Genomic DNA, 22,447 nt, shown 5'->3' on the forward strand with positions numbered 1-22,447 from the left:
CTATACGCTATACTAAAGCAATCTAGTATCTCATCAGTAATCACTTATAAACAAATCGCAAGAAGGTTGGGTTATGATAGCGTGGTTATGAAGATCCATGCATGCGGTGTAGAACGCACTGAGAGCAATGCTTCAGCATGCATAATGGCATCCGTGATTACTGTGTTGCGTCATGTGGCCCTGTAAATCTTGGATGCCATGGCTGACCACACTTGATGCCCACAGTCGTCACCAGAAGGCAACCTCAAGTTAAAAACAAAAGTGCGAGAAGGTATGGATATTTGTCCCAAGAAAAGAAAAATGAAATGTCGCACTTTCACCAGAAAGGCAAAGCATTGATGGTGATAGAAGTAAAGTTAACAGTTTTAAGAGTGTCACGCATGCTCAGGCAAAGATCTGACTAGATGACCAAAAACACACACTCACTGTCGCAACGAGTATAAATGCTTTGCACTGTGCCTCACAAACTTGAGATTATGTGTCCGCCAACCCTAGAAGCCTGGGAATAAAATATGCATTAAGACACCAACCATCTCGTATCAGCTTTGCCTTTGCCAAGGACGAACTCTAAGATACAGCATGTGGTGTGCATATGAACAGCTATGCACAGCTACAGCAGGGGTAGAGGAGAGGATATTGTCACGTGGTAGTGACTGTGAAGAAATCAGCCAAACTGAGAAAGGCGAAACTAGCGTGTTATTGAGCGAACTTTTGCCTTAAAAAACAGGCTACGCTCATAGAACGGCGACAGCGGGCATCGTCAAAAATCTGATCAACGGGTCGAACGCGTCGGCTTTTATACATCAATCGTCGAATGTTCCAGACTAATCGCTGGGACCCGGGTGCCTTCCACAAAGTTCTACATTATTCGCGTCGCGCACACATGCAATCAGATTACACAAGCTTCGGTCAAGGACAATGGATGGAACCATCGATTCCAGAAACTTCCCACACATGCAAGCATAACATTTGTTAGGCGGTGAAACGTGTCACCCAATGAAGACAAGTACACGTGTCAATATGCATTCACTAGGGCAAGAGGACGGATAGGTGTGAGTTTCCTGCCTCCCTCCTTTTCCCCCTCCTCTGTGTGCTTGATCACATTACCGCACGCTCACCTTTTCTCCACCATTTTTTTGCCGAAGGAGCTGTCAGCTCTCACGTTCCTCTGAGTGCTTCAAGCTGCTGCAAGCACTGCGGTTTTCGGAAATTGTTACAAGACAAATGGTGCAGCAGCGTTTCCTGCATGCTGCATCCCGGCATGCGTGCTTCAACAGCGTTTTTGCTGCTGAAACTTTTCTTGTGGAAGAACGTTCGCAAATAACCTTTTCCTCAGCCGACATTTTTATAGTTTCTTTGCTATATTTATCAGCCATGCAGACTACACGTACACGCGTGAAATGGCCAAAAACTTTCTTGAATTGAAACCATGTCACGAAATTACTTCATGAATTTGCAAAAAAATAAAAAGTACATGGTTTTTAATGTAACTAAGATAAGGAAATGAAAACAGTTTGTTACAACACAAATTTCTTTAAACTGAGGTTGTTATATCGAGGTGTGATTGTGCTGCAAGCGTTAAGTCTGCAGACTACAACACTGCTCTTATGGCATGAAGGTGCAGCTTGGAATTGGGATGCGCACTGCATTGGCAGAAGGTGCAACTGCGAGTTTTATCCTAAATGTGTGGCAACATGTGAATCCCACGAAAAGAGACGACTGCAACAGCAATTAAAAGCTTTAAACTAGGTTTACTGTGTCCATCTGTCTGTCCATCTGTTCGTACATCCATTCTTTCCATTGTACCATCCCTGAGAAGCCATCTCATCCTCAGTTTCATTCTCGCAATATGGTGCAGAAAAAAAAACAACTTCACCCACTATCGCCAACACTTTACCTTTGACAGCTTCCAAATAGACAGTTTTAGTCGGACGTCTGCAGCAGTTAGCGTACGCAGGAAACCTACGGAGGCGACAGGGCACATACGCAGGAGCACGCATGGTCTCTTGCATGCACCTGCAGCTTTGCAAAAGCTGCATAGTGTCCGCTGCAGGCTGTGCAACCTTTGCGGGATGTTCTCGCGTGTCCTCACGTGCCCACGAGAGCCCATTTTTGTATATTGCTCTAGCCGAAGTTATGATTCCGGCTTGTGGTTTGACTTCGTGGCGGCTGATACTGGCTACACTGTTTCAGGAGCTGGCATATGGCGGCGCTGAGTAGCACACTACTGGCTCCTGCGCGTGCAAGTAAGCAGACGCCCAGCTAAAGCTGCCTAAGGAAGTGTCTTCAACAAGTAGTCCTTTTTTTCATATTTTTTTTTCTCGGGTAAACTAAGTAACTATACTAACCTTGTCAGAGGAAAGAAAAAGTACTTTTCAGCTCTATTAAGATTCAAAGGTTTACAAGGCTTTAAAAATGTAGGACGAGGAGTGTTGTTTGCTGTAGGCAGACACCTTGCAAAATATGCCTGCTCTGCCATAGCATCACTTATTAAATACCAATAAGGCTCCGGCACCTCGCAGCAGTGGGACTTTCGCCGCATAATCCTAGCCATTACACTGCTTGGACGCAGGGACCACATTATCAGTGCCTCCTGGACTTTATTAGATCTTCAAATCTTTTTTCATTTATTTAATGATCCTTATTCACCCGCATCCCATACCCCTGATGTCCTGAGACATTAACCCTCGCAATAAAAAAAAATGCAGTATAGCCTGAAGACTGTGCACCATCTGGTAACCAACCGGTGCACCATCCACTCGCAAGCCATTCATCCCACCTTGCCCTGTTGAGTCAGCCACAAGGCTCATCATTCACACTCCAGCTCAGTATCGCGGAGGAATTTCACGGGGAGCCGAAACACCTCCCTTCTATATAACCAACGTCCTCTCGGAGACAAGATGACGCACTTGCATGCAGGACTATTCTATGCTTGAGCCAATCTGTTAAAACTTCATGTTCTGTAACAAATTCAGGACACTCTAAAAAATGAAAATGGCTGTTTGGATATTCAAGGGCTTTCAGGACCACGACGAAGCCTAGGGCCAGAAAAATTAGGGAAAAGTTAAACAGCTTTAGGGAACAAGCCTCTGCCCTTTAATCTGACTGCGAGCAACTCACCTTCTCGAACTCAAGGTTGATGGGGCGTACAAACTTGGCGGTGACATAGTTCGCCGCCTCGCGGCCGAGCTCCATGGCCTTCTCGAGCGTGTCGGTACCGAACCGGATCATGACAGAGTCAGTGTCGCCGTAGATGACCTTGGCGTCGTGCTCGTAGCCGTTGGCCCGCGTGTACCGGGCCTCCACTTCCTGCTTGGTCTTCTCAATCATGGTTCGGCCGAATGCAGTGACACTCTGCAACCAAGACGAAGGCACAGAACGCTCAGTGGTTCACGGTCCTCATGTACTCACGGTCAGCACAGTGAGCCTTTCTCCATAAAGAACAACTGCTACGAGATTTCACATTGAATGAACTGGTTATAACACGAGTAGTACTGTAGAACCTCATTCATATCTTCTGGGAAAAAAAACGCAAGAAAAAACATACTAACCGGGAGAACGTACGATCCGAGGTAACTAAAAAGTTTGGTAGGCTCAACCATTGTCGACATCTACAGAATGCGAAGTGTCGGGTGGATCGTTGCGGCACAAGATGCGTTTTGTTGTTTTCTATTACGTGGCGCTTTAAGAGGGCGACGGGAAACCTAAATGAAGTCGAGCTGGTGGGTGACACTGAATGCTACCGAAGTGAAACATGACGCCCACATCGTGCCACCTGCAGCAGGGAATGGCAGCACATTTAGATTATCGCCCACAAAAAGCGTGCAGCATACTACTAACGGCACTATGCACCAGCTGCTGTAAAACAGATAAGCGAAGATGCTTATCGCAATAGGTTTGGTGGCGATAGCTGTGAATGTGGCGGGCAACAACCCAGGTGGAGATTTGCTGGTACTGGAATAAAAAATTGTATGCACAGTCGTTCTCACGCGAGACAGGCGGATGTATACTGTTCTCGATCGCGCGCGCCTTGAGCCTTTTCTTGTTCACATGGTACATCTAGAAGCCGGAAAACATATACGATCGCAGTCTGCAGCAGGGAACGGCAACGTGTTTCGGTTAACAACTATTAACCCTTTGAAGGTCAATGACGTAAATATACGGCGCTGCGAACAAGTCCGAAAATGGTCGATGCCGTATATTTACGGTGCCATCTGTACGTTTAAAAGCGCGCCAATTTCCTAACCTTTTCTTTTCTGTCATGTGCTGCCACTATGTGGGAATACAGGGAATTTTTTTCGTGCGCCTCCCTCTCTCGGTTTTCGTTGCATGATTTTTTTTAGCGCTAGTTCGCTCCCGCGCGTCTATATAGTACCGCCCATGGGTGGGTGGCGGTTCTTATTTTGTTTTCGCGGGCGGTTTCGGCTTCTTGCACTTGCAAAAGTGATGGCTATTTCGTTACTAATCGCTCAAAGGGCGACCGCATCTTTCTCGCTCGTTCAGTGTTCACAGGGTTGCGCATAGGAAGGATGACCCCGTGCATGCGTTTCCGTTGCCTTTTTTTTTTTTTTTTTGACACTCGGGAAAACTAATTGCCTCTGGTTGGCGATAAGATGAAGATTAGCGGAAGTCTGTCACACGTGCTTTTATGGCGGGCACATAACTACACAGTTTTCTTGAGTGCGGAATCTAGCGACCGGAAAACGTATTGTACGATTACAGTTTGGCAACATGCTGAATGTCAGTGCCGAAAAATCATGTCTTCCGGGAATGTAAGAACCGGTAAAAACTCTATTGGGTCACTTTTTGTGTTCTCGATTGCATTGGCACCGGGAAAATATACATAACGGGAATGTATCAATGAGGTCTTACTGTATATGTTATCGAAGCAATCTTGGCAAAGCTACAGGGCTGTAATTGTCCAATTTTCTTGTTCACAGCCTTCTGAGCATACAGCTCATGCACCTGGTAGTTAGTGGATGTGATGCAAATCTCAGAACACAACTTCTGAGATCTTCATTGCACAGCAAGAGCCACCCGATCACGGATATCATTTGCAGGTGGCACGCTGGTCTCAGTTTTCAGGGTTCTGCATTGTTTCTGGCAAGTGTTAATGGTAGAATTTCGTTAAGTTTTGGAGTAAAAAACATCCACCTCTGCTAGCTTCTTGTGATGCATCCCTTTATGTCTCAAACAAAGAACTTGCAGTTAGGCTGCACTATATTTATGCTACCTAAAACTAGCCTTTTTACAAGGTCCAAATTTTGTTGCAGTTTGTTTTAAAGTACCCATTTTTCTGAGAATCATTCTTCCCAGTTTCAACAGGTCAAAATTTATGTTACAGCAGGAGTAGGAAACAAGAGGCACTGAAGGTAAAAATTATGCACACTGAAGTAAAAAAAAAAAAATTCTAGCACAAGTTGCGAGAACACTAGTGGGCAAAAATAACAAAAGTTTCAACTTTAAGACTTCATCGCCTGCTCGCTCCCTATGCACACAAGAAAACACAATGAGCATCTTTGCTAGCAGTGTAGCTAGACTGCTTTATTCAATATTGCCGAAGTATAGTCTGGCCATGCAACATGCTGTTAGAAGAACAGAGGACATGGGTGTTGCTCGAAAGCTTGGGCTACCCCAAGGACAAATAGTTCAAGAACCTACAGACAAACGAAGTAAACAGAGTAAAAATTATTTTCTTGCAACTTCGCCAAAGTTCAAAGGACCAACAGCAGCTGGAGTGAGAGATGGACCAAGTGTTGCTGGTTTGTGACTACAAATAAGCGTCCTTGGGGACCTTGCAGACTCACCTTGGAGATGGCAAGGCAGGGCAGCTTTCCGACCTGCGCACCCGTGAAGCCATAAACAGAGTTGGCGCTGATCTTCAGAGCAAGCTGACGGCCGTCAAGCACCTTTTTGCGGAATGGGTCCGTCTCATTCTTCAAGTCAGTCTTGGCCCTGGACAGTCAATGGAAACGATGCCCATTTAGCTGACTGCTCGTTTATTCAATGTTGCCACATGTGCATTGTTTTAATTTTCGCTCGTAACCGCTTTCACCAAAATTAACCCTGTTATCCCATTAATGAGGTCACTGCTCTTGCATAAAATGCGCCTGCTTGTGAATTTTATCACTTTATTAGCAAGACAAGACCATCCTAACCAGATTTCATGATTACATTGCATGCTGTAGTATGAGGTGGTACCAAAATTTGTGATACTGGTTCTGCTATGAAGAAAGTACAGTATAATCTCGTTAATGCAAACTCCAAGGGGGCCGGAAATTTATATGAATAAAACAGAGTTCGAACTAAGGAGAACCCCTTTAAATATAGCGCCCTATATTTTGTGCGGTACAGCGCGCAAAACCAAAACTGTCTCTCGGCTTGCATTGAAAAAGCCCCACCTTTCCTCCATCAGTACGCAACATGTGCCAGTACCACTCTACAAGGTGCCATTCTGTACTTGCCTTTTGCGAGCACTGAGCAGGTCCTCAAGAATCTCGGGCAGAAGTCCCTTACGGACGGAGGCCTTGACAAAGTGGTCGCCCGATGGAGTGCGGATAAACTGGTCTGGCTTGAGCTGCTCCCTCTGGCGGTTGTCCAGCACAGTCGTGTAGCACAGGTTGTGTGCCATCATGATGGACGGATACAGGGACGAGAAGTCGAGCGTTGCAATGGGCACGCTGTAGAAACCCTTGGCCGGTTCAATGACCGTGGCGCCCTCGAAGTCCTCGCCGGCCTCCGAGTGCACCAACGGCATGATCAGGTCTTGCTCGGCAGCCTGTGATGCACAATAGCATAATGATTGACCGTAACGTCAATGCAAGTTTTCGTCTACAGTCAAACACATAACAAACCTTGATTTAATGAAATTTTCAGCCATTTCGAGCACGTACGTTGAGCTCATACGGCTGGCGAATCTGGCAAAAAGGTGTAAAAATGACGGCTGAGGCAAAAGTTATTGGCAAGCGTCCTTCTGCATGAAAACTTTGAGCAGCAAAAACACTGTCAAAGCGGGTATGCCGGGACGCAGTGTGCAGGAAACATCGCTGTGCCATTGGTTGCACTGATAAACAACTTGCGGAGGCCGCAAGGCACACGGCAGCTCGAAGCGCTCGGACAAACACTTGAACTGAAGATTCTTTCAGCGCACAGGCGTTGGGGAGAGGGTAAAGGCATAGTAATGTGATAAAGGGCTCGCTAAGAGAGGGAAGAGGAGACGGGGAGGCAAGGGTAGAAGCATAGACGCACATGCTAGGAGGACAGGGCAGTAATCGCACATCTGCCCACCCCTAGCAAGTGTATTTCCTCCTCTACCCTTGCCATGGCTATGACATGGCTGCCCATACATGGGCCACCGGCCGTACTTGGTAATATGCTGCAAGTGCAAATGTTGAGTGTTCGCAGTCACATTATATCAAGTATCCGAGACATGGTGCGAAAAGTGCGAGACACGGTGCGATTGTGAGTGCTTGTGGTCATCGATTGAGATTTGTTCATGTTTCCCTGAATGCGCGACATTTTCAATGCAAATTCTACCGGATAATTTGAATAGCCCGTGGGGCTCTATCCAGATAATTCGTAGTTTCCAGCCGGCAGTGATGTGCGACTCTTAGGTTAGAGCACTAAATACAGTCGCCGACTGATTTTACGGACCTCACGAGGTCCGAGAAACAGACCAAAAAACTCGTTCAGTTAAAAAAAATAACACTTGTTAGGCATAGAGTGGCTTACAAAATGTCTAATAATGCCCTGCTTCACACTATGCTTGGAGATGAGAGTGGTTTTCCAAAAACACATTAACCAGTAAAGAGGAAGTATGAGTGCACTGGTTTTTTTTTTTTCATTTTCTATCGCGAACGTTGGCGCCGGGAAATGGTACGAAACAGGATCATATATAGGAAGTTACACTGTATTTCATTTCATCGCGCCACCTAGTCTTCTGCCGTCCTCGACTGTGGAAGACTAGGTGGAGTGATGAAATTAGGAAATTTGCGGGCGCTAGTTGGAATCGGTTGGCGCAGGACAGGAGTAATTGGAGATCGCAGGGAGAGGCCGTCGTCCTGCAGCGGACATAAAACAGGCTGATGATGATGATGACTTATTTAGGGCTGAATTCATTAAGAATTCACAAAAGCCCTCTCATTTTTTCTTTTTTCATACAATTTGGCCAGTGCTCATTCTCATGAATCATTGGCGCTATGGTGTTCCGCTGCCGAGTATGAGGTTGTTTAAATTCTTGGCCACAACAGCTACATCCTGATGGGGGGAAGACTGCAGAAACACACACACTATTAAGCTTTGGGTGTACAACCGTGCAAGTGGCACAGTTAGTCAGAATTAATCCATACTCTGCCAGCAAGACGTCTCTGATGGCCCACGTTGCTTGGAATGTTAAAGCCAATCAACCAAAGAATTAATTTAAACATCCAATCAATCACCCCATTGTCTAATCAATAATTCAATCACTGATTCAATAAATCACACAAGACCTTCCATCTTTCAATCAACCAATCATTTGCTCAATCACTGACTCAATCAATTAATAATTTGAACAATCAATTGTTCAACTGATCACTGAATTGCTCACTCAATCTGTTCTTGTATGCCACATGTGTTCACACTTGCATTTAAAAAGACCGCTGACCTTTCTAAGGAGCTGAGAGATGACCTTGATCTGCTGACCCCGGGACAGCAGGTAAGTCATAGGCACCCCCGTGACACGGGCCATCTCCATGTAGTTGATGACGCTCATGAGCTTGTCCAGCAGACGCAGTGGTAGCATGGCGTCCTTCAAGCAGTAGACAGCCAGGCGACGACGTGTCTGGTCTGTGCCATTCTGCACGAACAAAAGATAAAACAGAAATGACTTTGAAATGCAGAGCAGTCGTAGCGAAGGAGGTCTGCTGTAGAGATTAGTATGAGCTCGCAGAGAAGACAGGCCTGCCTGATCCAAAAGGGTGGGTGCTGGACATTTTTCATCACGTGTGGCAGTCTTGACATGCGAGCCACTCACACAGACAACAGGCAAGCACAGGAGAGAAAGGAAGCAAGGAAGTCATTAATTATAAACAAACATTCGGTATCTCACATGTTACATTTTTTGAAACTTTGGTGTCATATTCTTTTGGCATACACCTGATGGCAGGATTTGTGCTTTAAAACTTCCTTTTTCACATGAAACCTTACCTTTTCCTATCTTTTCTTATGTGTATAGCTACAATTGAACCTTGTCCATACATTTTGAAAAAAAAATGAGAAAGAATGTGCTAATCAAGAAAACATATGAACTGAGGTCGCTAAAAAAGTTGGCAGAATCAGAGCTGTAATTGACATCTAACTAGCACAAAGCATTGCGTGAGTCATTGCGCGAGTTGTTGTAGCACAAGATGCCGACGTGCGCCAAGTTGGTGGACCTATGGACCACATAAGGAGTAAAATCTAGTGGTATGAATTAGCGAACAGAGGTAACCGATATGCTAGCTGCCATTAACGTGAAGAAATAGAGCTAGGCTGGCCATGTAATACACAGAGCAAATAATCGGTTGTCTGTGAGAGTTACGGAATGGCTGCCAAGAGAAGGGAAGCGTAACCGGAGACGGCAGAGAACTAGGTGATGAGATAAAATTAGGAAATTTTCAGGCATAGGATTATGTCAGCTGGCGCAAGACGGGGGTAACCGGAGATCACTAGGAGAGGCCTTCGCCTTTAAACAAAAGTAACGTAGGCTAACGACGACAATTACAGCGTTGGCGATGATGATTACAGGTGCCAGAACCTGCTGGCAAAGAAGAACAAGGGGTACAACAACAGCAGGCAAAAAGGAACCTGCGATTATCCAGATGTACATACAATGCCATAACTCTGGACAGAGAATAATAAACTGATTGTACATAGACCACCTCCGAGTTTCCTGTGCATCTGGCACTGTGGATGCTATCATGAGTAACACAACTACAGCCAAATCTCGATAATTTAAACTCGAAGGGGCCCGAAAATTTGTTTGAATTAAAACAAGGACCTGTTCTTGAAGCATTCGTGCACCACAGCACGATGCATGAACAGCGCATCGCCCTACCAGCTTCGCCCTACCATCTGCTAAGCCGCCTGGTTAGCTCAGATGGTAGAGCGGCTGCCCCGGAAAGGTGGTGGTCCCGGGTTCGACTCCCGGACTAGGACGAATTTTTCTTCAACTGCAAGGCTTTTCTTTCGAGGAACCCATATCGGTTTCATTTGTAGCAATTGCTACGAACGGGTGGACGTCTGATTTTCCCTTTATTAATTACTTCTCTCCACCTTGCGGGTTTCCGCAGAACTATTACGTCTCTGTCCTTTCCTAAGTGTCATTTCCTAATAATTGTTTCTTTTTTTTAAATATTTCTCTAGGCCTTTAACTTGCACAGCAACATCCATGTTCTTGGTTCTGTTCTATTACCCAGTCCAACCCCGCCAGCCCATCTCACACCTTCCTTTTCATTGGAATAGTTTTTGGGTCCCGTTACCTCGAAGTTGCCCATTACAGCTTCTTTGGCACGACTTTTACAACAATACTACTGAGAATATAAAACTTAAAGTACAGCTTTGTGGTAGCAACAAACAAGGTTTAAAGAAATATATGCTTGCAGTAGCATCCTTTACTGCTACAGTGGTGCTTTATGGCTATTATGACTTTGAAGGAACATTTAGACAAATTCTGTGCAGCTTGGTTGCACAAGGTAGGTAGTTTTGCAGCACACACTGGATGGACATGCAAGCTGAAAGAACCTAGAAGTCATTTATGTTTGAAGGGTATTTTGAAAACCTACACAGGATGACGCATATAAGTACTGTAATTGATACTACCGCAAAAATGCAAGAGGAGTCAGTGGTCCTCTCGATGAGCGTGGAAGTGCGCTCACCTGAAGGTCTGTGATGATGCTGTGCTGGACGTCTTCCTTCTGCTCCTGCAGGAAGTGGTAACTGACCGCATTGAGCGTGTACGACCTCAGCTTGTAGTCACGCAGCAGCACCTGGTGAACACAACAGAACACAGACAGAACAAGAGCTTATTCACACCCCACAACCCGAAGGCGACACGTCCCAGATTCAATCGAGTGCGGTTAGCCAGAGAAACATGTTTTTACATGTACACTCTCAGACTTTTGATGCACGCTCAGCAAGCTCAAGCAATTCTTGTAAGGCCGTGCTCACACGAGCTATTAACAAAGGTTGTGCAGTCGAGCAAAATTGGCAACCAAGAAGCAACTCGCAGCGACCAATGTTTACACCAGCACGTGCAACCTGCCAGTCACCATCTGGCCACCCATAAACGAAGTCTATACCTTCATACCGCACATGCTTGCATCCAGCTGCCTTTCGCTTATGTTATTCCATCAGTTAATTTGATGACAAGTGCATAACAAGTGCCTTGAAATGTACAATGGTATCAACTGTGAGAACACAGTCTCCGAGAAAGAAAAAGAAAAAGCCGCACTGCCACCACTATGTAAAGATTAGCGCCTACGTATTCTGACACCTTGCTCTTAAGCACTGCTGACCAGTTCAGCACCGTTGCAATTTCAGTCACCAAGCTGACAAATAGAGCATCGAGCAACCAACCTGAAATTTGCTTGTCAGATTCATGCCATGACATTGGTTGTATTTCACGTATGCAATCATAGCTGCACTAAGCAATTGCCATGCAAAGCACAATCCAGCCGTTAAAAAGGCTTCAAAATCAAACTTTGCTGGTCCATGTCACACTGTATTTCATCATCATTCAATAACAAGTTTCCCAAAGGCTCCTTCTTTTAAACTGTTAAATAATCTTAAAAACTACAGCTTTATGCTTGGGTGTTTCCAGCAACTGATCTGGCTGAGATTTGCAGGGCTGCCAAATCTATGGTGTGAATGTGACCACAGTTATGCTGTAGAAGATGTATCAGAACACATAAAGAGTTAGTTGCATAATTCTCTCCACCACCATTGACACCATTGACAGGCACATTTACCTCAATGTTTCCACTGAGTAAGAATGACTGCCTGTTGTATTATTTTCTGCACAAGAAGAAATTGACAACAGCCCAGAGTTCAACTTTTAAAAACTTTATTTTCTATTGGTGTAGCTGCATAGATAACCACAATGAACTAGCCAAAAAATTATGCAAATTTTCAGAACTCATACATCATCCTATAAACTGCGCTCTTTCTGAATGCACATTTAAAAGCAAATCTGCAAAAATATGGCAATGCACCAAGCTGAAAAATTTCTGGTGTCTAACTATTTTACCAAAAATATGCATTACACTGCATACCAAAACAAGCCAAGACAGCATAGCAATTTAGTGTTTTAGTACAGTGAAACCTCAATATATCGAACACGGATATATCAAATTATTGCATATATCGAACACTTTTTATTTCACACATTTTTAATTTTTTATTTCGAACGGGGTCGGCCGTAAAATGGATATATCGTACTCCACCCCCCCAGACCACGTGCGCTCTGTTGACAGGCGGTGAGCTTTTCCATAATGCCCTCGAAGATAGCGGTGGCACGATGGTCGTTCCCAATTGCTTCCGCACTATAGCTGCACACATCGGTTGTGCCGAGGGCACTATTTGAACGTAGCGGTGTACACGAGGCGGCTTGGCTAGTTCGACGACGTCAACGACGCATTGCATTTGCCACACTGACTCTTCCTCAGTGCAGCGCTCTGCGCCTGCCACAGCTAGTGAAAACTGGCGGTTGCACTGCTCACTGGGCTCACTCATAGACGCTTTGGCAGACGGCACTTAATACTTTGTTATTGACAGTGTTTCAAAATGCTTCGATTGACAGACGTGGAGATTGCAGCAGAAGTAGTGGCCAAACGAGGAAGCTGCCGAGGTTGATCCCGCAAGCGCTGATGTTGCCCCGCTCCCGACTTCAACTGAGGATGTCGCTGCTTTGGCCATTCTAAGCCGCTACTGCGGTGCAATAGAGGGCACCGGCTTATCGCTTATAGATCGTGTAGACTATGTTGAAGACACCACGTTTAAGCATGTGGCTGCCAATGAGAAGCAGGCTACACTGCTGCAGTACTTTCAGCCAAATAAATATTTTGTGTGAAGCTTCAAGTGAGTATTTACTGTGTCACGATTGAGGTGTGATCGGGGATCGTTGTTTGGAGCATGCGTTCGGTTGCACTGCGCGCAATTCACCTAGACTGCGCCGACTTCACGCAGCTGACGAAGTTGAATCGACCGCACGCTCCCGTGGCTCACGACGCCGGCACGGCCTAGGCCAATTGTGTGCAATGCAACCAAACGCGCACTCCAAACAACGATCCCAGATCGTGCTCTTGCAGAAGTTCTTTATATGTTTTTTACGTGATTTTTACGTGATTTTATTGATTGAATTCTGGCTATATCAAACTATTTCGCGATCACCGCGCTGTTTGATATATTCTGAAGAAACAGGGTCTAAATACATAACAATAATATTAAGTCTGTGGTGTCACATACAGGTCAGTGGCACAGCAACAAGGGTGTGCAATTCGGGGAAAAAGATTAAGGCCTTCCCCCCACTCTCTAGTATACAACTGTCTCCTACTAAAAATTGTAACCAGAAATGCACCCAGAGCTTAATATGAATCACGCAATGAAAAGGAAGTTGTGCAGATCCCACACACTGTGGGAATCAAGGTTACACGAAGCATATTATGGGCACCTGGCTATCTAGCATTGTTTCACGTTCAACAAAGCGAAACCAGATGGATCAACCTGTTTGTGTAAATTGAACGTGTGTGTTGTGAACGTACGTCTGTGACGACAGCAGCACGGCGATAACCATGTTGAAGAGGATCGTATGGTGGCAATGCAACACTTTCTACGCCGGCCGTTGGATGTGAGCTTAAAACATGGCAATTGTTGATTTCTACATAGGTAGTGGACGAGCATTAAAAAAAAGAAAAAAAAAAACAAAACGCCCAGATGGTGATGTCATCAGTGACTACGTGCTACACAGTCATGCGTAGCTACAGCTATGTCATGTGGCTTACGTAAAATGACGATGACATTTGTACTCCGGCGAAGGAACGTTAAAAGCATGATTAACTTAAGCTATCATATAGCTGGTACAACGTCGCACAATTTCTACGTAGCGTTCTACGTAGCGTCCTATGTGAAAAGTACTGAGGAAAGTGGGCTGGTCCCGGAGACAGTGCATGGCACCTCAGAGAGGAAGCTCTCAAAAAGAAAGAAGCCGAGGAAGTGGCACACGTCACACACGTCGAACATTTCGAAGAGCTGGCTGGCGTTGGAACGAGAGAAGTATGCGTGCGATTGTGGCCTAATGGTTAGAGCACCGGGCTGCTGTGCTCGATGGCAGGGGTTTGATTCCACCATCGGCCACACATTATTTTAATTTTATTAAAGCGAGGCAAGACACCTACCTACCTACCTATCTACTTACCACCATGTGCCAAGAATGAGGCAAAGGATGCTTTGCATTAAAACATGGCGCTTCTCTTTATCATCCTACTTACGGTACGTCCACTGAAGGGCAAAGGGTTCTTTTAGCAAGCTTCAATTACACTTCTCTTGCATCACCAAACTCCATGCAGAGAATGCAAGTTTCGTAACTTCCAATTGTCTACCGCAATTGACACTGTTTCACTTTCACAGGTACCTAATCTGTAGCTCTAGTAGACCAGCAGTTACAAGCCCTACCCATTACACAACCTACCCAAATCCATTTGCCCCTCTTAATGTCAACAAGAATATCAGCCAACTGCTCTCTACATGACACTGCCATCTTCCCATTTCTTAATGTTACACTTATCGTTTTGTTGTCTGAATCACTCATTGCATGATCCTTGGCTTCCTTTCTATTCGGTGTCCATCTAACAGCATGCGGCAGTGCTACTGTGATACAATTTTAACGGCAATCCTGTAAAAGAAAAACACTGCAGAAAGCCCCACCTGCAGGAGGTCGAACTGGACACGGCCCTCAATGGTGACCACCTTGTTCTCTCGGCGGCCCATCTGCTTGGACTGCATGATGGCGTCCTTGAGCAGTGTCTTGCAGTTGCGGATGCGCCCCAGGAATGGGAACAGGTCTACCCGCAGCTGCTTGGCCCGGTTCATCAGGTAGGGAAAGTCAAAGTTTTGGATGTTGTAGCCCGTAATCACGTCTGGGTCGACTTCGCGCAAGAAGTCCGACCATTTCTGCATGAAAAAGGAGACATGTACCTCAGTTTTGCTGGTGTATCTTGCACCAAGAGTTGGAGAGTTGGAGAAATATTAACAATGAAGTCGTGGTGCATACTATATACAGTTAAGTCTTGATATGAAGGTCGCAAAATTTTACTTCACTATATCAAAATTTTGCTACAATGAAACTAAACTTTCTAGATGAAGTATCATCACCAACCGATCCTTTCTTTTTTTACACTGAAGGGGCACGTTAAAGAATGTCCGAATAATCGGGCAGTCTGAAAAAAAGAATTTCAATCACCAAAACAAAAATACCTGTTAAACTTGAGAGCTGGCGACCACTTTTGTGATTTAATACCACAACGACAAAGTCCTTTTCACAGCAGCCCTATGGCAAGTGGAAATTTGAAAGAATGAAATCAAAGTCCAACGCACTGTGGTGATCGGCGTAAGGGATGCTTTCGCATCCATTCCTCCACTGTGGCTTGCCAACATAATCTCGGGTGTCACCCAGAATGACAAGACACCAAACCGAAATGCTGCTCTTCACAGAGTTCGAGGAACGAAGCATAAAAACCCATTGGATGCTGCAAAAAAAAGGTTTGCTTTAAGATCGCATGGAAGTGAGACGACAACCTGAGTTACGGCAACTTTGTTCATGGCCGTCACCATATTCAGTTTTGAAACATCGCACGTGCTTCCTTTCCGAAAAATTGAGCAAGGGATGGGAGAGAGGCGCGCGGAAATGGCTAGAAAATGAGCGCGCGGCGGCTGTTGGAGCCCACCGTGCAGCGGCTCGAATTTCTCGTTTTCTTCTCTTTCTTTTCAAGGATTTCACATTTCACTACCTTTCGGCTCGGACACCCAACCGTGAATCTTCATTGTTATAACCAATAATGCGGCATCAGGGCATTGTAGTAAGTGGGTTATTTCACCATGGAAAACATTAAAAAGTTGATAGTGCAGCAGCTTCTCATTTTAATAACCAATGTATTGTTAAAACCGGTATCTTTATAAGTGGGTTCGACTGTATCGAACTAGGGGGCCTCCTGCCAGTGCCATAAAACTGTTTAAATGCCACAAATATGGGGTTCAGGAGAGTCGCTGTGTGCAAGAATGCCTCGAAGCGTGCCACAAGCATATCAGGGCTATGAAAGTGAGATCATATTGAGTTGGCATTCTTAACCATGCTAAGAAATTATTGTAGGCACAGGCAGAAAATGCAGACGCAAAATACTGTTCACTATGTCTAGTTTTGTTCTGTGAAAATATATTTCTTTCTTGCTTCTTTCTCTGCTAGAAATGACTACCATATACACTCACACAATGAACATGCATTTTTGAGCACAGCCCTTGGGTGCTCATTCCTGTGCAGAGCATCGGCGTCTTCAAGCAAACAAACAGCGAAGGATGAACGAGTGAATGCAGAGGAGAATGGTGCAGCGGAACCATGAGGCGGAAAGCAGAGGAAAAGGGTTGGCGAAAGTGTGAGAACAAAAGCAGAGTGCCATGCAAGACGGGCTCTACGGCGGCGACGACCGCTACAAGATGGCGCCAGAGTAGCACACTGCTGTCTGTTCATCAATGATACCATCGATAAGGTATGCTGCGAGCGCATCCACTGATACCATATGTGGAAACAAATCACTGCACGAGCGGAGGTCTGTATGCGGCAGCAGCTGCAAATCACACCCGCACGTCACCCTGCCTCTCGCTATCTCCTGATTACAGTGAAATCTCACTATAACGAATTATGCAGGACCGCCGAAAATCGTTCATTATTTTGAGAGGTTGCTGTAGTGAAAGCCCCAAAATGAACCAATCGGTCCATCAACCCATCAATTCATAAGGTGTCACCGTTTCAGCTACACATGAAAACGTCGCTGTTGGCTCTCGGCCCCCACTGTTGCTATTTTCCGTAGATACCACCGAAGCACTGTATAACAGTGACGCGCTTAAAGCAGAGGCTAACACTGAGAAAACTGACAAAAAAGGACGCTCCATGCTGCCTCTAAAGTGCACTGTTTCTTGTTGTTTGTTTGTCTTTAACATCCCTTGCTGTGGACATTGCAACTGCCCCATGCAAGGCATCACCTGAACTATTCCAAAGCACAAGTGCTTGTTAATGACACCGTGCAGAAAGTGCAAAGTGTGACCATGTGGCATGCCCACGAGCACAGAGGTTACATTTCTCCACGCCCGTAACTAGTACGGCCACTGAAAGAAGTACGAAAGAAAGAGGCGTGCACAGAAATAAGGATGAAAGAAGGAAGAGACACACCTCCATTGCCAGGCGACACTTGCCTGAGTGGAGCATGCGCTTGCAATACCTGATGCATCATCGCCTCTGCATGAGATTAAACAAAAATTTTCTCCCACATTTTTTTACTAAGCGCCATCTCAGGTTTTCCAAACCCATTTGCCACAGCGTCCGTTTTCTGCACCTTGTGTGCTAGCCTACTGTCTCAGCTACCATGAAGGATAGACAGAAATCTAAGAATCCTAAGATTGTGGAATATTAGTTTGTAGTATTAGTCTGTAGGAGATTTCTAAAGAGTTCGTTATTCTGAAAAGTTTACGTAGTGTTCACAGTAACGAGGTTTGACTGTAACGAGGCAGTCACAATACACTTCACTCCGTTTGCAAAGTGCCACACGCAACAGATTGTCTACACCAGCCCATATATCGAGAAATGAAAACACGTATAGAGCTGCGGTCAAATTTCGCATTAGGGAGTATCGTGATCGCCAGTGAATTCTTTTCCGGAAAAACTGAAGCAAAGTTGGTGGGTGTACTTATTATTTGAAGTAAACTGGTATGGGAACCTTTCCAAAACAAAAAAAAATTTAAACGTAAGACAGCAATTATTTGAAACATGCATCCTATAACTTACCTTCATAGTAAAAATACACACATACTACTAGCAAACTATAACAGTGTCTTTATTGCACTTTGAATGCGTGTGGCCACCTCCAGCCGTCTGCCGTTGTCGCAAGCATCACGTCGAAGCACTGCTTTTCAGTATATATTTGTTTTGATAACCACGCCAAGCACGCTGTGTGCACTTCTTTCCTCGACCATCCTGCTTATAGCCATGTCAAAGTTTATCAGTGTCTGATCAGAACTTCCATTTTGTGCGCAGATAGACTCTTTGTCCCGCAGCAGGCATATAACTCCACTTACAGGCCCATTTACCACAGCGAAACGAGAGAGGCAGAAAAGCAAGCAACTGACTCGACGAATTTGACACTACGCCTGACTATGCCCACTATGCCGACCAAGTGCCGGCTGACCCTTCTGCAAATGGACTCTCCCATGCACTTGACTCTGCTGCGCACACGGCCAGGCATCGCGCGCACTCTCTCCCCCACGAGGCCAAAGTTGCTGTTGCAGAGAGCGGTTGCGCATTTTTTTGCTCTCCCAAGTCTCCGAGGTGCCTTTTCATTGACACTGGCAACGAGCATGCAGTAAGAACAGGCTGAGCATCATCGCGGTTGCTCTCTCCATCCGATTCCGAGCAACCGTGACAATGCACAGCCTGTTTGCATTCTTGCCACCAGTGTTCTCCCATCATGGCTTTGCCATCAGCTCCTCCATAATCAAACCCATTGCCCCTGCCGCTGTGCCGCCATGGCATGTTTGCTGCTAGCATGAATGTGCAGTCGACATAAGTTAGCTATAGAATATTGTTTATGTCCTTGGTGTTTGTCACATGGTATTAAGTATTTCCAACACAGTGATGGGCAGTGAGTGTGCTTGCTCTAAACACGTGTGTGAGAGCAAAAAATTTTATATCCTGCAAATAAGTACAGCACAGCCGTTCCATCGTGGGACTGCACAGGAGCAAGTTGGGAGTGCATTTATTATGCAAGTGCATTCATTACGGAAGTACATAGGGTCATCCATATAATGAACGCTTTACAAAAGTTATTTCGTGAAAACAAGTTTGGAGTATACAGTGGAATCTCGTGGATATGATCCGCCCGGGAACGGGAAAATAAAACATATCAGCCGAAAATCGTATTATCCAACGCAAGCTCCAAAAAGTATTAAAGTAGGCCTACTCGGCAACCAACTCCATAGCAAAGGTTCATGTGGCGTTAAGTAATACTGCTCCCCATAAAACAGCTTAACTCGATGCCACGTGAACAACAGCCACTGCACTTTTTTTCAGCAATGTTCAAATAGCTTGTCAGTTTACGCTGAACTTCCTTTTTTTCAATGCCCAAAAAGGTTCTGGAATTTAAAAAATAAGCCGCTGCTTCCTCACTCAACTGAACAGCGGCACACTGCGTGTGTTTTTCTTCCTGTGTGACTGGGGCTTAATAAATTGTTCGTAGGTCATTGGAATGTTATTTAAGCCAGTACACTTGAATATAAAGCTATGAGCTTTAAAAATATCAGTAAAAGCCCGCTTTTGCAGTCGAATGACCTAATTTCAGGTGAAAGCACGATCACAATAACCGTATGAGAACACTTCGCTCCTGGAAAAAGAATGTATTATCCTGAAAAAGGCATTCAGCAGAATCGTATCAGTGGGATTCCACTGTATCTAACTATATTTAGAGCATAAGCCTATTCCTGTATCACTGCGCTTGACTGTACGTACAAACGGAGAGGGACAAAAGGGCTAACGGGCCACCTGAAGTTTTCCACCCACCTGGAGCAGGTCCTTTTCCTGCTGGTAGCAAAGGACCTCGCAGCCCGCGATGGGTGCACAGGTGTTGAGGGTGAAGACGTTCCGGATGAATGGGTCCTTCTCGCCCTGGCGCACCACCATGTTGGCGATCTGGATGACGCTGTCCTTCTCCGGCTCTGGGAATATGCCTGTATTCCACGTATCAGGAAGACCACATCTCAATGTAAACCCAACTCTTTCTGCGATGGCATTGTGAATAGAGAGAAGTATGAGGAGAACAGAAGGGCTTGATTTTTAAAAGAGAGCATTTCTCTGACTACCCCACACCACTTTGGTCTGTCTAGCTGGCCTCGACGAGATAACCACATAAAAAAGGATTATTAAAATGTAGCCCTTCATGAGAAGTCGAACCTGTGCCAGCAGCATGGTACGCGAGGACCTATCCTTGGCATCATGCCAGCAGTTCAGAAGGAGCATGGAATACGTGCGACAGTAGAACAGAAAAGCACCGCCGCTGTCAAGCTGTCACGACAGCCAGGCCACTTAAATGACAGGAGAGCAGGGGTACCACCTAAGAATGTAGAACAAAGCCTGTAGCACGAGGTTAGCTTCATATGCAAACCATGTTGCTGCCTTACATTGACATGATCGAAGCGTATCGCCAGGGGCAGCAAACAAGGCCAAAACTAAGCCGATGATACACAACTTTCTTCAAATGGTTCAACCTAGTACAAATTAAGCAATGTAATATCTTTCAATCTTAAACACTCTCACGGGCAGTGTTCTGGGCCAATGCTATAAAGGCGGTTATATTTAGTTACCCTCAAGTATTTTTAGTTACCCTAGACGCTAGAACTATACTATTCCTACGCAACCTTGAGCGATCGGAAAGCGCGTTTTCCACGCCTGGCCGGCGGAGAGGGGGGGCTTCGTTCCGGCCGCGAAGCTCTCCACATCCCCGTAAGGAGCCTGGTGGTGGTCTCGTGCGGACGATGCCCTCTCGGTGAGCGCATATTTCCCCCCTCATCTTTTAAGAGATTCAATACATACAAGCATTTGTCTCGCAAACCAGATTTATTTCAAGGGAATTTTCCACGTCTCAATTATTTCTCTCGTCGTATTCGAGTGCTCATTGCCGTGTTATAGTTTGTTAACGAAGCTTCCCCTCAAGTCTAAATATTGTAAGGCAGTTTGTCGTGTGCGTATCATGGCCACGCATGCTTATATCGCCTTTCCGTTTCTCTACCACGGTTGCGCCTTAAAACCACGGCGCTGCAAAGTTTGCTTTCTTTTCCTTCCCTCTTCTCCGCCCTTAAACTGGCTCTCTTAACTACTACACGCAGAGGCAAGAAACAGCGCGCGCTTTAGATACTATAGATGAGATGAATATTTACAATTATTATTAGGGTTATAATTATATTCGAGTGCTGATTGCCGTGTTATAGTTTGTTAACGAAACTACCCCTCAATTATAAATACTTTAAGGCAGTTTTCCTAGACTCTAAAGCCGCTCGAGTTCACGCTGCTCCTCTGGCGGCCATTTTTCCAAGAAATTATGGCTTCCACTGTAGGTTAAATGAGGCGTACAACTCCTGCGGGACCCGCCGTGGTTGCTCAGTGGTCATGGTGTTAGACTGCTGAGCACGAGGTCGCGGGATCGGACCCCGGCCACGGCGGCCGCATTTCGATGGGGGCGAAATGCGAAAACACCCGTGTACTTAGAATTAGGTGCACGTTAAAGAACCCCAGGTGGTCGAAATTTTCGGAGTCCTCCACTACGGCGTGCATAATCAGAAAGTGGTTTTTGTCACGCAAAACACCATAATTCAATTTTTAATTTAACTCCTGCGGGGACGGTAGAGTATCCGTCTCCAGTGCAAGAGGACCGTGATTCAAATCCCGGTGCCGCGCAATTCTCCTCCGGGAAATACAAAAAAAAGAAAGAAAAAAAAACCCGTGTGTTGAGAAATTGCACAAACAGGCCTGGAGTGCGGCCTGATCCCGGTGACCAGAACCGGTAACGCACTCTCTCACCAGAGCAGGATTGGCCACCCTGGTGCAGTACTTGGCCACAACCTCCTATATGAATACAACAATCAAACCCCGGCCCTCAGTCCCCAGCAGCCGCGAAGCAACTGACCACGGCGGCGGTCAGATCTGTAACGCTGCAGAGGGTGCTAAGAATACCTGGCTCCGGACAGGCCGCCATTGGAATCTGAACCTGGCAACGTTTAACGTTAGAACGCTATCTAGTGAGGCGAGTCTAGCAGTATTATTGGAGGAATTAGAGGGTAGTAAATGGGATATAATAGGGCTCAGTGAGGTTAGGAGGACAAAAGAAGCATATACAGTGCTAAAAAGCGGGCATGTACTGTGTTACCGGGGCTTAGCGGAGAGGCGAGAACTAGGAGTCGGATTCCTGATTAATAAGGAAATAGCTGGTAACATACAGGAATTCTATAGCATTAACGAGAGGGTGGCAGGTCTTGTTGTGAAACTTAATAAGAGGTACAAATTGAAGGTGGTACAAGTCTATGCCCCTACATGCAGTCATGATGACCAGGAAGTCGAAAGCTTTTATGAAGACGTGGAATCGGCGATGGGTAAAGTCAAAACAAAATACACTATACTGAT

At 45.6% G+C, this 22,447-nt stretch overlaps 1 protein-coding gene across 1 annotated transcript in view; it reads right to left on the minus strand.

The window, feature by feature from the left end:
* Positions 1-22,447, minus strand: part of PolD1 (DNA polymerase delta 1, catalytic subunit) — an 82,039-nt gene that overhangs the window by 21,840 nt on the left and 37,752 nt on the right. The window contains exons 7-13 of the mRNA XM_075690387.1: positions 19,835-20,001; positions 14,941-15,186; positions 10,896-11,006; positions 8,645-8,836; positions 6,465-6,778; positions 5,808-5,955; positions 3,121-3,354 (exon numbers count right to left, since the gene is read on the minus strand). Of these exons, the coding sequence (XP_075546502.1) occupies positions 3,121-3,354; positions 5,808-5,955; positions 6,465-6,778; positions 8,645-8,836; positions 10,896-11,006; positions 14,941-15,186; positions 19,835-20,001 (1,412 nt within the window). The remainder of the gene's footprint in view (positions 1-3,120; positions 3,355-5,807; positions 5,956-6,464; positions 6,779-8,644; positions 8,837-10,895; positions 11,007-14,940; positions 15,187-19,834; positions 20,002-22,447) is intronic.

Source organism: Dermacentor variabilis, chromosome 4 (assembly GCF_050947875.1).
Source record: "Dermacentor variabilis isolate Ectoservices chromosome 4, ASM5094787v1, whole genome shotgun sequence".
Taxonomy (NCBI): domain Eukaryota; kingdom Metazoa; phylum Arthropoda; class Arachnida; order Ixodida; family Ixodidae; genus Dermacentor; species Dermacentor variabilis.